Source organism: Periophthalmus magnuspinnatus, chromosome 12 (genome assembly GCF_009829125.3).
Source record: "Periophthalmus magnuspinnatus isolate fPerMag1 chromosome 12, fPerMag1.2.pri, whole genome shotgun sequence".
Lineage (NCBI taxonomy): Eukaryota > Metazoa > Chordata > Actinopteri > Gobiiformes > Gobiidae > Periophthalmus > Periophthalmus magnuspinnatus.
Genome location: NC_047137.1, coordinates 10,372,621 through 10,386,995, shown reverse-complemented (window position 1 = coordinate 10,386,995; position 14,375 = coordinate 10,372,621). Strand labels below are relative to the sequence as shown.

At 37.3% G+C, this 14,375-nt stretch overlaps 1 protein-coding gene across 6 annotated transcripts in view; it reads right to left on the bottom strand.

Moving 5' to 3' along the window:
* Window positions 1-14,375, bottom strand: part of rxraa (retinoid X receptor, alpha a) — a 221,505-nt gene that overhangs the window by 147,505 nt on the left and 59,625 nt on the right. For 4 of the 6 annotated variants that reach the window (XM_033976212.2, XM_055225681.1, XM_033976215.2 and 1 more), the window contains exon 2: window positions 4,233-4,361. In XM_033976212.2, coding sequence (XP_033832103.1) covers window positions 4,233-4,361 — 129 coding nt within the window. The remainder of the gene's footprint in view (window positions 1-4,232; window positions 4,362-14,375) is intronic. The other 2 variants (XM_033976216.2, XM_055225683.1) reach the window with 1 other exon arrangement.

The following is a 14,375-nucleotide window of genomic DNA, read 5'->3' as shown; positions in this document are numbered from 1 at the left end:
ACTTGTGTTATAATTGATTAATTGATTGATATTAACACACACAAAAATCTATTTATCAACACAAAGGGGTGTCTATGTCAAAACGATGGGTAAATTATACTGAACAAATATCCAGATGACATATTACAAGACATGATGGGTTGATAGGAGTCTAAAACCTATGTCCATTCTTGTGCTTCAAAAATAATACATTTACTTTCAATTCACCACTTTCCTGTCCTCTTTTAAACTTATTTTTCCCCAACATAATCCTTCATAATAGTTTCAATTCCCAAGGTCACTTCCAATTACAATGTTTACTGCAGCTTTAGGGCAAATCTCTTTAAGATAACCACAGTAATGGAAATCCCTGCTCTGATTGGATCTGCCTAAAGATAAGACGTTATGGCTTCAAATGTTTTCCATAATAGAATGGATTGTCTTAATTATAAAATTCTCTTAAGCACGTTCAATTAATTTGATTTTTACAATTGGATATTTAATTAAAGGGCTTCTGGTTATAATATTAATCTAGTCAAGCACAAAATATAATGATAGAGAGTTAGAACTAAAATCAAAATGACCAACAAATGCTCAATAGTTTCGATGTTTTAGAAATACTGGTTATGTTAAGAAAACAATCATATCGTTTATATTTAAAATACTTAGTTACTATGGTATGAATTGTACTGTTGCATGTGTTGATTTTCTACAGTGGTGGATGAAGTACCCTATTTTGTTACTTAAGAGAACAGATACAGAGGTAAAAAGTTATTCAAGTAAAAGTATCATGTAAAAAAATCGACTTAAGTAAAGGTATTTAAGTACACGTTTAAAAAAAATACTAATAAAGTAAAAAGTGCTGTTAATCTGTCAAAATGTAAATGTAGTGATATTGATTAAAAATGATACATATTTTTGTCAACAGCAGCAATACGAATAAATTAGAGAATTTTCCTCATTAATTTTGTGTATATATTTTGTTTGCTCAAAGCCGAAGCTTGAACTCCAAAACATAAATCAGGATGTTACCAGGAACATCGTGACAAATAACCCCTCAAACCATATGAAAAGTACTTCTTATTTTTCAGTCCTGTTCAAAAATGTAGTGGAGTAGAAAGTACAGACACCTGCTCTCAAATGTAGTGAAGTAAAAGTAAAAAGTATCCACTTATAAATGTACTTGAGTAAAGTACAGATACCTGAAAATTCTACTTAAGTACTATACTTTACTACTTGTACTCTGTTATCTTCCACCACTGGTCTTCTGACTACTATTATTTACTTTTTACACAAATACAAATGGTTATATACTTATAGGTAGAACAATGACAAAAAAAAACAAAACAAAAAAACAGTAATTTTTATTTGCTGCAAACAATTACAAAAACTGTGTAAATCTGCCATTAAAACCTGGAGCAAAGTCTCTTGTCTAACATAAAGCACAGAACATTATATGAAAAGTTTATTCTTCCTCTGCAGATTATTCCAAAGATCATGATTTAAATTATGACCCCCTTTTTTAATATAATAACTTTTTTTTTGTACCACATAGAATAGCTGAGATGCCTTTTTCATTATTTTAATTGGTCTAGAATGTGATGACGTCATACTCCCAGATGAGGGGCAAGAGCCAGTTTTCTCTATTAATCACATCGTACTTTGCCATGAAATATCCAAAAGGTAAACGCACAAATGTTGAACCTGATCATTTCTATCAGTGACTAAACCTAATAATTCAGTGTATTGCAACTCAGTGTAAATCTCATTTTAACAATATCCATTATAGCTGCCTCCATCTGTATTAGATATAACTGTCCTGTAGAAGGCTGTGATGTCATTTGAAACTCAAAGAGGCCGTTCTTGTTAGTAAAGACAATCCATCTTTGAACAGGAATGGGGGCTTAGACATCATTTATCCCCTATTTATAACTCCATTTTCAGACCTAAATCAAAACAAGGAAAACAATAGGGCTCACCAGTATGCTAATAGTTGTGAGAGCACCCATTAAGGGCCTGAATGATTATCCAAAATATGACTCAGGCACAGTTCAACACACCTAGTTAACAAGCAGAAACTGTAAACAAACAGATGTGTTAGTATCAGTGTAGTTGGCTCTTTCCTTCAGATAGATTTAAGGCAGTGTCCAATAGAAATCTGACCAGAACTGAAGCAGCTGGTTGGATGAGCAGCGAAAGTTGACAGAATCATCTGAAACCCAGCAATACGGCAAAATATTGTTGCCAATTCATAATAACTACACCTTAATTAGCCTCAATAAAGCATAAACAGAGCCTTAATTTGTAATGAACTAATAATCACTATAAAGAATGATTCAGGCTTAGTAACTATTTAATTAAAAGGTTAGGCGTTATTATGAAGTATCAGTAATCCTTCACACAAATCTTTCCTCGCTTTCCCTTTATCTCCCAACGCTCAGACATCATAATTGATCTCATACAGTGTGTCCACTCATCTACTACACAGAGTCACTTTTCTTTCCATGTCCAACATCATAACATTACAGTCTTATCAGATCAGAGCCGTATACACGTCAACTACATACTCCGCAGCACCCGTGACCCCATAAACCACCGCATACCAGACCACTCACTGCAGACTTCTATAACCAGCGTGGAAGCCTGGCTAGAGAGACTTTTACTAGTTACTATAAATACGTTTCGCTTGAGTAAAGTATTTTGGAGTACGAGAAAACACACACAGATGCTTGGTAAATAAATAGTGGAGATAAGAAAGAATCCGAGGCCAAACCACAAATCAAAAAAACGTTATCAATTTGAGTAAACAAAGTATAGCATATAATCATATAAACTTTTTTTTTAAACCTGGACGCTTGTGATCATAATGTGTGTTGTTGGAGCTAAGGGTAACCGGAGCATCGGGAGAACACTGGCACAGATGTGGGGGAAATACTCACTTAAACCTCGGCTAATACAGTCACTTTTTAGAACATTTCTGTAAATAAATAGTTTGAATATTGTTATTGAGATAATGCAAAAAATCTCTACATGTTTTGCCAATATACTGCTCACCCCGATGTACAATGGAGCTCAACAGTGACCGCCCACTCCCTGGTTCTGGAAGTAAATATCTCATTATTCCCATAGACTTCCTAAAAAAATAAAAAAAAAATGTTTAAAAATGTTCAAGCTTGCTCAGGGCTAATCATTCCATGGTAAAAAAAATAAAAAATAAAAATGACCACAATATTAGCGTTACCAGCGAGATTGCTCCAGACAAGAGCTTTTTTCATTGAGTGTCACGTATTAAAACATAGCAGAAGTGGAGAGGCACAGACAAATTAAAAAAACATTCTCGAAAATTTGACTGAAATAAAATCCATATTTGACATCCCAAGGCAAGAGCTGGCTGTTGTGCCAATGTGCCGTCTAACTGTGACTAATGAAAACCAAAACTGCCTCGAAACTTGTGGGAATGGTCACATTCACAGTCAAATTAAACAAAAAAAACTTTGACCAGCCGTGGCAGCATGAGGTGTCGCGTACAGGAAGGGCCCCGTGGAGCCTTCCAGCACCTCTGTAAAACCTGTCCATCACGGGGCCTCCACATGTAGAGACGACATTAATCATAAAACCAGACCATGTGCAGTCAAGACTTTACCGACCCGCCGACCGACCGCCCACCCCACACCCCCAACAGCCACACCTCAGACCGGAGGTGAGGGGTGGAGAGGAAGTACAGAACAAGCAACACGTTTCAGTAGTTTTTCAGCACCTGATTTAGACATATACAGAGCTAGCAAAGACAGCTAATGGGGAGAGAGCGGTGGTCAGGTAATGCAAAATTTCATCACTGGCTGCGCAATTAATAAAAAAATCGAGCGATCACGATTCAGTCCAGTCGTCAATGATATGGTTGGGGCTTTTGAATCAAGTGGTCCACAGCCAGCCAATCCTCCTGTTGGTAAAAGCCTTTCGTTTGAAGAAGACAGAAGACTTTGGGCAGAGAAATGTACTTAGTTTTTGTTTTACATGGCAAGGATTAAAAGAAAGTATTCCTCCATCAATATAAGAAAAATAAATGATATTTTTTCCACAATATCGCCCAGCCCTATGCAGAAGTTATGCAATGTCATAGTTCGCATTTGTATATATACGATGAATATTTAGCAAAAAGGTTCCAAAGTTCCACCGCACAGCAGCATACATGCACATAGTGTAGCCTTATACAGCGAAGCATGCGTGTTGTAAGAGTTGAGAGTAGTACGTACAGTAGCTTGTCTTACCGGAGGACAAGCGTCGCTGGTGAAGAGGGCACACCCCACTGAAGCAGGAGCAGCCATCACTGGACCGGCCGCGCTGCATGGGAGGAGCCAACGAGCACTGTGGCTTCAGGAACCCTGCAGGTACAAAAACAGAATGCATGTCAGATAGGTTTGGTTCGTTGACCAGTAAAGGAATTAAGATAATAAAGAGCATTTTTCCTATGCCATGTTAACCATATAATCTACCAACATGCTTACAATATTAGGATTTCAAACTTGATTTTCATTTCATGCCATGCGGTTTTAAAGTACTCAGCGAATCAGGGATCGAACTTAGGGATTGTAACGATGATGGTGGCTTAGTGGTTGCCCCCCATCAACCCAAAACATGCACCATAAGTCGAATGGGTCAAATGTACTGGACAGTTTTTCATATGGGGACAATAATGTGTACCTTATCTTCTGAACAAGACCATTTTAAAAGTACTGCAGAAAGGTTCAACTGATGTAACTGGAAGACAGCTCGATGTAACAACCACATTTTTACCCTATTTTTGGTGTGAATCGAACATTCTATAAACTAAAACAGTTCAGTTAAATTTGATTTCTTCAGCTGCCCAAAGTGCTTCACAACGTTAACAAAAACCCAAATATACAGATAGTACAAGACATAAGCAAAGAATAATAAAACACTAAGATAACAAGAAGAACTGCAATGCAAAACCCAATATGTGAAAAGCCCTTGCTGCCAATTTCCAAATAATTGCAATCATGTAATTTGTCTCTCATCCAACACTCCATGTCAACTTCCACACTCGCTCACTGCTCCTGATTAAAAGACCCAACTGCTAACTAAAATTAACTGGGAAAAAAACTCATTAGCATCACTGACAATTCTCTTTTCAATAACCTTTACAAAAAGATCCAAAATGAAACATGTTACGACCTTTCTTGGTTTCTTGCCCTGTAACATTTTCATCCATGTCTCAATTATTAACCTCCCAACCTAAGCCCCCGCAACCACCTATCGCTTGGGTCGTATCAGAGTCTCTTCTCTTAGTCTACAATTTGAAATAATCAGACAGATATTCCAAAACGCTGGTTGGATTTTGCTCAGAAGAAGGCCAAGAGGATGGAGGTTAGCAACTCGTGGCAGGCGAAATGCCAAGACGAGCAGTGGATGCCTGGAGGGCCTGAGATCCGCGCCGAACTGTCTGTTTCTAGGGTCAGAGGGGTCAATCCCAATAGGGAAGTCATTATTTTGTACAAAAGGGGAGCCCATACTAGCAATGAGGCCCTCTGGTCAACATTTTTGACATCATTATAAAGGAGATGGGAGGGGACGAATCAAATCTGTGCCAAATATAGATTTATTTGAGGAAATTGCATGAATCGTGCCTTGTGCAATATGTCGTGAATGCATTTTTTTTCCTTGGTGATGATTGATAGGATTTTTTAGCAGTGCAGACAGCCAGTCAAATGGGTGGATGATAATATCTGGTCTATTAAGATTCTGATTTATTTTTCCTAATCTTTTAAAGTTGCGCGCCAGTATTAGCTGTTGCATAAAACATATTTGAGATCTTTGATAACATGTTTAGTTTTGAACTGTTTTGAAGCCAATTAGATGGTATGATATTTCAGATTTAGCATTTGATGAATTATTGTTACTCGCTATTGCATTTGCTGGTTGTATTGCCAAACTCAAAATGTACACAGAGTTATGTAAATTGTCACATTCTTATATAGCTATAGCTTTTCCACCTTCAAGGCACTCAAATCAGTTTACATTAAGCAACCACTCAGCCATTCACACATTCATACACCAGTGTACGCAGATACTGGGGGTGAGGGGGGGGATGGGGGGGATAAGTGTCTTGCCCAAGGTCTGACCACTCAAACAAACCACCAATCTTCAGATCATTGGACAAACACTCTACCAACTGAGCTACTGTCACTCATGCATGGACCTAACAACGGCAGCATCTGTTACACATGACCATCAGTCAAAGATAATCCAAGTCTTGACAGAACTAAACAAAGGCTAAGCAGCACTAAACTCGGTCTAAACTTGGGATTTCAAGTTGTCAAATATGTGTGTTATGATTTTTGTGAGAAGAAATATCATAACTACTTACATTACTGACATCGTGACCAAACGGTACAAGCGGTTAAATTCTTGATTCACTTCCATTCATTGTCCAAGAGATCACCCCCAATTCCTCTAATATGTCACTACTTATATGAAATCAAACTTTCTGAATAAAATATTGTGACATAAACAAAGTTCTTACGTGGAGCAGAGACTTAACTAAAGTTCCTGAGTTTGGCTTCTCATGATTATATTGTGACAACTAAACTAAATATCCAAATTTTAACCCAAACCAGATGACTGCACTGAGCATGGTTGCGCCTTTAGTGTCAAAGAGTTTTGTTTAGTTATTTTTTTCTATAGACAAGCACTTTTTTAGTTTTTTTTTTCCACAAACATTCATTCACTAATCAACAATCATATTCGCTATACATCAACCGTCCAATATTATGAAGCTCTGATAAAACTGACATAATTTTCCATCTAAAACCGTCACATATCTCCTGAACATCCTCCTGAATTGGTGACCCTTCCTTGTGCGAACTCCGCTCTGAACTTTACTGACTCGCACAAATCTCATAGCCTTCATCTCGAGATCTCCACAAATCCAAACTTTATTTCTTCTCCGCGAGGGGACCTTTACGTCAGGGTTCCGAAGTGACAGTCGATGTGGGCGGGCTGGTGGACTAGATGCACCCCCATCAGTCCATCTGCTGTCCAATAAAGCGCCTTTATTTGGACTGTGGAAAACATGTCAGTCCGGATGAGCTCAGCCAATGACATTTCAAACGGGCGCAGGGATATTGAATTAGTTCCCCTTGATAAGCTGTCTGGGGTTGTGCGTGGTTGTGTGTGTGTCTGTGTGGTGTTGTGTGTGCAGTTATGCGGATGTACAGAAAGACTAGGTTAGCAATGATGAAGTCTTCAAAGCAGTGATTAGCATTTATTTAGCGGAAAGAGAGAAGACTGACAAATGCGGTTGAGTAGGAGATACGGCAGGGCTAGCTAGCTTAGATCGTTGCAGATATTGCAAATGAAGAATAATGGATAGTTCCACTTAATTATGTCAAAATTAACTTATATGAAAGAGGTTTTGCTAGTCATGACCGCATCAAGAGGCAATAAGCTAATGTTAATGTCGTTTCTATAGATAAACACTTTTTATGCGGGACTTTTACAACAAGCATTCACTCACTAATCTACAAATCGTATTTTTTTAGGTTTCATTTTTCATATAAAACCTTCACATCACTCTTTAACATCCTCCTGACTTTATGACCTGACACTCTCCCTTCCTTGTGCAAACTTCGCTCTAAACTTTATTGACTCGCACAAATCTCATAATGCGAACGTCAATCAACATTACTTTAACATTAGCTTTAAAGACACAGCGTTGTGCAGGGCTAGCTATGGAAAACTCCCCTACACTGATGCAATGAACACACTGTTAGCAAACATGTTAATCTTGGTTAGCATTACCTTGATTCACGTAGGCTAATAGAAAGGTCATACATGCGAAGGGGACATATTATTCACGCTTAAGCTTCTATCATGGCACTTTTAAATCGGCTTTTCAGATTTTATAACATTAAATAGAAGATTAATGGAAAAAATGTTATAGTGAAGGCAATTCATTATTTTATTTTATTTTTTGACATGACAAAAACACAGAAATAAAATAAAATAAAAATAAAACAACAATTAAAAATGTAGAATGTAAGACAAAAAAATGAATAAATAAATAAAAATAAAAAATATAAAAATACAAAAAAAAGTAAAGTATTTAAAGTTTGGAAAATAAAAAATAAAAAAAACTTACTTTAAGCTGTTGTGTAAGTATCTTTCTGTCAGACGCTCAAACAACTGACAAAACAATACTTGCAAAACAGTTTAAAAGTTCATAAGCAATCCGTACTCACAAAACCGCTGCATAACTGTTGAATCTTTGCCTCAACACAGCTCATATCTCTGAAGTAATCTCGTGTGCCATAACCATGCATGTTGTCTTAATCTTCCACTGCTCCACGAGCTCCGCCAAAGAGGGCCACATTCTTGGTCGGACAAAGAGGTGGAAGGCCAAACAATGACACATGGTGTAAAGCTCCGAGTCGCGTCACTGGACATTAAGGAATTAACATCTGATCCCAGGCAAACAGTCAGGTCGGCCCATTGGCGAAAGTGCAGAAAAGTGAACAAGACAGTGGCCCCTCCAATACTGAGAGCAATGCACTGGAATAATGTCCCCTTAATCATGAAGTGGAGCTATGGGATGGGAGTTGATAGTAGTTGATGTCTTATATTTCATTATTCAATATGCGCAGAGTCTATCCATGAGTGAAAACAAGTTGACAGAAACAAATCAAATTACCATACATTTAGATCCAACTTGCTTGGGCAAATATGCTCTTATATTTCTTTTAAAAAATGCATTGCAGTTGATAAAAAAGTAGAAATCGGTAAGCTCATACTACAGTATTTTTGAAGCCTCATTAGCATTGTCAAGATAATAGTTTCAACAATTTCCACAAGTTTGTAAAAAAATCAAATAGCATGACAACAACAGCCATATAGGCCTAATTGGGACATCAACTGAACAGATGTTACTGCAACAGATACCAATATCTGATACTAGTACTGGTCATCCCTAGCACTTTTATCACAAAAAAGAGTAACAAAGTGTTATTTTTTTGCTACTGCATATCACTTTTTTTCAATATCTACGCATTAAGCCGCATAGTTAATGTACTGATTTGGTTGCCTGGTCAGCCAGAACAACACGATTTCACAAATCTTTACAGAGAGTGGGTCTGGAACCGTATCCTGTCTCCCTGATTCCAGACAGCATGATTGACAGACGGATTAACCAATCAGAGAGACACATGGTCCGTATCGGTAAGACAAACCCACAACAAAACAACACTGAGGACCATAGCAAAAGTTATATATTTTGTTCTGAATTATACAAGAATCTTTGAGAGTAGATGTGTTTTGCATTTGAAAGACACACACTACAAATTAGAGGCTGTGATTGGACCGTCCCAAGTTAGGACTGAGGTTTTTCACACTCTCTGGTCCAAATCGAAACCCTTCTGAATTCCAACACAATGTCGAAGGGACTGACTGATTTTGCACAAGTTACATCTTCCGCAATGTTGATCCCATCAGAAAATCATCTGAATTATGAAAATATCTTCTAATAGCAAGTAGACTCTTCTTTGAAATTACAGGTTGGATCAAATCTAGATCTTGAGAAAAGGAAAAAAAAAAGACTCCCAACCTTTAGCCATCCATCACACTGACAGCTGTAAAAATATTTGAAAGTGTAGCCTGCCCGTCTGCTTTCCTCCCTACAACATAAATCATTTTCCAGAGAAGGTACAGTACAGACAGGCTTGAGCATGCTGAGAATGGGCTGTCACACTGTTCTGAGGCTGGTACACGTCTTGCTATTAAATCTTCCCCATAACGCCCAACCTAGTCTGAGAATTGCTGGCCCCATTTTAACTTATAAGCACAAAAGTGTGTATTGTGTGAGCCCAATGGGTAAATGCACTTAAATCTGTTTTTTTAACAAGTGATTGATGGCAAAATGGATGTTTTTCAGAATAAACTTAAATAGAAAAAGAAAAATATAGCATTGAGAATATCGGTTGGTGTAAGGTTGGCCTGTTCCCTGGGTACTCTTGTCTTGTTATCTGGCTATAACTGTTAATATTTCATTTTATATATTTTTTATGGATTCAAAATTTAGGTCAGTAGAGAAATCTGCTTCATTTTTGTACTCAGTAATATGCAAACTGTCTTTCTTTCATATTAGATCAGATGTCCTTCCAGAGGCAATACCAATCGTAGACCTGATTTGGTCTGGTGAAATATGGATACGTCCCAATTTTTATTTATTTATTTATTTATTTTGTCCTTCTTTATTTCTGATCCAGTTTTGTCCAGATAACTTTTCTTCTCATATTTTCACAGTCTGAAATACCAGATTGTGTGCAATATCAGAATCAGAATCAGAATCAGAATCAGAAGACTTTTATTGCCATAGTCTGTGAACACAGTTCACAAACTAGGAACTTGATACGGTGAAAAAGTGCAACATAAACACACTGAATAAATACAAATACAAATAAGAGCATGCACAAAGTTAAAAAGATATGCTTAAAAAAATCAAATGAAATACTTAAAGGGAAAAAATATGTACAATAGCAGCATCAGAACAACAGTGCAAAGTGGCTTATTAAAGTGACCGGTGTTATAAAGTGTCCAGTTTAGTGCAGATATTTTAGAGTGTTCATGAGACAAACAGCAGAGGGGAAGAAACTGTTCTTATGGCGAGAGGTTATATTTTTTAAATTTTATCCATATTAGACCAAATGCCCTTTCAGAGTAAAAGCCACTTTATTGAATCTTGGATTTAACACCAACCATCCAATAAATAAATAACCTTTGTTCTAAATTCCCCATTGCCTAGCTAATAAACGCACTTAGTTTGTCCTCAACGGGCATCTGTAGAGCCAGGAAGTAATGAACCTAATGACCCATCACACTCAATTATTGTGTATAGATGTTTACATGTCTATTTGCGTAGATACATAAATCATAAGACATCTCATCATTGTGACCATTGTGTTACATACCACATACACATCAATTATTTAGTTCATTATGTTTGACTTAGCACTGCTGAAGACCCTGCGTGGTTGTTTGATCTTTTCACGTAAACCACAGAGGATTTGAATGTCTTTATTTTGCTCTTGGAAATGCTAGCTTAAACATAGCCAATCAGCATTATCCGTAACAGCTATTATAGGGGATCAGAGCAATGTAAACACACTAGGGGTTTCCTCATTAAAAGTGGTCCACTAATGAAACTACAGCTAGCGCTTTACAACCTTGTGCTAATGAGATGGGCTAACGTTAGCGAAGGAAGGATATAGTTTAGTGAGGCAGAGCTTAATGACAAGGTTCTAATGAAACAAGGGAAGTGAATTGGGTTAGTGATACGACCATGGGTGAATAGGTCTATTTCATTAAGTCATACTTGAAAAAGAAATGGGAGGATGGAAAGAAATCATTGTGTTTAGTGCTGGTGTTCTTTTTGGTTGCTTTTTTTTTCTTTTTTAAATTTTTATTAGTTATTTGGCCAGTTTTAGGATTGGATCAAGACATCTCTTAATAGTTTCAATGTATATTTTTTGTTCCTAATAAAAAAAGGAAAAAAAAAAGCTTGGTGAATCTGCATCTGAAAATTTTGGAAATCAGGTGAAAAATTGTCTAATTTTTGCCTATTTTTTTTTTTTTTTTTGTTAGTTGGTTTGTTTTTAAAATCCCTGGTTATTTTTGAGGTGGTCTTGGTTTTACCTGGAGACTATGAAGTTTTTTGTTTTTTTTCCTAGTCTTGCTAATAGAATTTGAGCAATATTTTTGTTTTGTCTTAAAGTGATAGTATGTAACTTTTTGAGGGTGGAAAGTCAGCTGCATGATTCCATGGAAATAAAATGCTAAAACCATACTTCGGAACATTCTCCATTGGGATAGATACGTTTTATGCAGAATGTTATGTGAAATATTATAACCAAATGACATTTCCATGGAAACAAGAAGGATGAGGCTCCCCCAGGCCAAATAAGAGTCAGGTTTGTGGAGATGCAAGCCCGCTCACAGAAAAGACACGTGATTTTCAGACAATAAACACAAACACATCCCAAATCAATTGTTTTGGGGAAACAAGTTACATACATAATCTTGATATCACTTCCAAACAAGTCCTAACAGTACTTTCAACAAATACATTTTCCCATGGGTACTTTTTACGTCTACTTGAGTCATCATTTTAACGCAACCGTACTTTATTTTTTACCCACAATTCCAGCAATGCTCTTTCCACTTTAGCTAAAAAAACATAGTAATCAATCACGAAAGTCAAAATCCGTCAACTTCGCTGATTTAAGGCCAATAAACGACAAACTTAATGACAAGCTCCTTGTGAAACCAAGTCGTCTAAACTTCCCATTGTCCCCGAAGTCCTCGCTACGCGCACGGCTTAGGTATTCCCATTAACCGACGCTTCTGATTGGCCGAAGTCGCTTTACGAGACGCCACAAACCTCCGGGCCCTTTTGACGCAAATACATCCAAGCATTTACGAGAGACGACATTTTGGCTCTCGCAAAACTCTAACGATTGTCCGTGGTCAAGCGTTGCCGCGGCGATCTAGGCCAAGGTCAAAGTTCATTGGGCCCTTAATACGTTTCCCAGGTGCAATAAAGTGGCCGTTCTCACACAAGGCTCCAGGGAATGGCCGTATAAGGGCGTGGAAGGACGGGGGAGGGAACAGGGGACCAATCAATGGAGGAGGTAAGTATAGAGGATGCCATTCACCTTTGAGTGGGACTGTAAGGTCGCCTTGAGCTTAGTCTTCACTTTGGCCTTGGAGAGGAAAAGAATGTAATCTTTCAAAGTATGTTTAAAATGTCCCCCGAGGATGGTGATTGATTTTGTCATAAAATAGTAGTAAGTGAATTGGAGGAGCTTGCAGCGTCCTGAAAGTACGACAGGGAACAGAAACTTAAGTGCTCAGAAGGGTATCTTGTCATTATAGTCAGTCTGCATGGAAATAGTACACATCTCACAACAGAAATAAATGAATGTACAGAAAATACTCTGAATACCTTAGTCATATGCATAAAATAGTACATTCAGTTATTGTATACAGCTGATGTTTTTGTTTTTTTCTAACCAAATCATTACAACAGCAATCGTGCACCTTAACTGTAATTTAAAACCATACTTTGGAACATTCTCCATGGAGATCGATAGGTTTTATGCCAAAGGAAAAACATTTCCATGGAAACATCCAAGAGGAGGCCAAATAAGAGTCAAGTTTATGGATATGCAAGTCCACTCACGGTAAGGATGCACGTTTTTCAGTCAATAAAAGCATCCTTTTTTTTTTTTAAGTCTTTTTTTTTGACTAAAAAGTTGCATACTGTGGCTAAAAGTGCACAGATTAATAAGTTGTCATTATCGTCTAAGTCTGCATGGTATGGATGTAAAGAGCTGATAAAAGTACTTATCTCAACCTGAATAAACTCTAAATACCTTGCTCATACGCATCAGATAATACACTTATTGCACAACTGACATTTTTGGATCAATATTTTTCAATTTTGCCTATACAGCTTGTTAAATTAACACTATGTAACTTTCTGGTGGTGGTCACCTGCATGGAAGAAGAAAATTAAAATCATACTTCGGAACATTGTGTTGTATGTTTGTTTTATGTCATACCGTGGAACATTATAGCATAAAGAACAACATTTCCATGGAGACAGGCAGGAGCAAACCCTCCTGCAGGCCAAATACGGGTCAGGTTTGTGGAGATGCAATGATTTTTTTATGATTTTTTCTGCAATAAAAATATAAAAAAATAAATTAAAAAAATAACTGACTGAAACATTTACATAGTGGTGCGTTAAATCAACAAATTCTAATAATGCTTGAACAATAAAAAACATGCCAAAGATAAATTACAATTTGACTTTTTGCCCCAACCAACCAGTGCCGATGAACGATAAAAAACTTAATGTGAAAGATTGCAAAACTTCTGCGAATTGAAACCTGAAACCGACTTGTTGTGAGGTGACCACTTAACCACAAACATCTTGAGATACAACACGCTAGAATTCTTCACCAGGAAATCCTTCTAGGCACTCCACGCCTCTCCAAGCATACTTCACAACATCAGCTTGATCAGCAAACCGTGTTCCCTCCCCCTTCGATATCGTCCATTTTAAAGAGGAAATATTTAGACATGCCCAAGAGCCATTGTTTATCTGCAACGCCAAAGCAGATGCATCAACAAAGGACAGATTACCGCGGGCTGTACCTTGATGTGCTGTACAAGAATAACCGTGAAGCATGCTAGCACTTCAGAGCTTCCATTTGTCATCGTAGTAAAACTGCCTTGTCGGAATAGATTGTAGATTTTATGCAGATTTAGAAAGGAAATACAGAGCTCATGAACATGTGAGATTCAGTGGTGAGATAGCACGT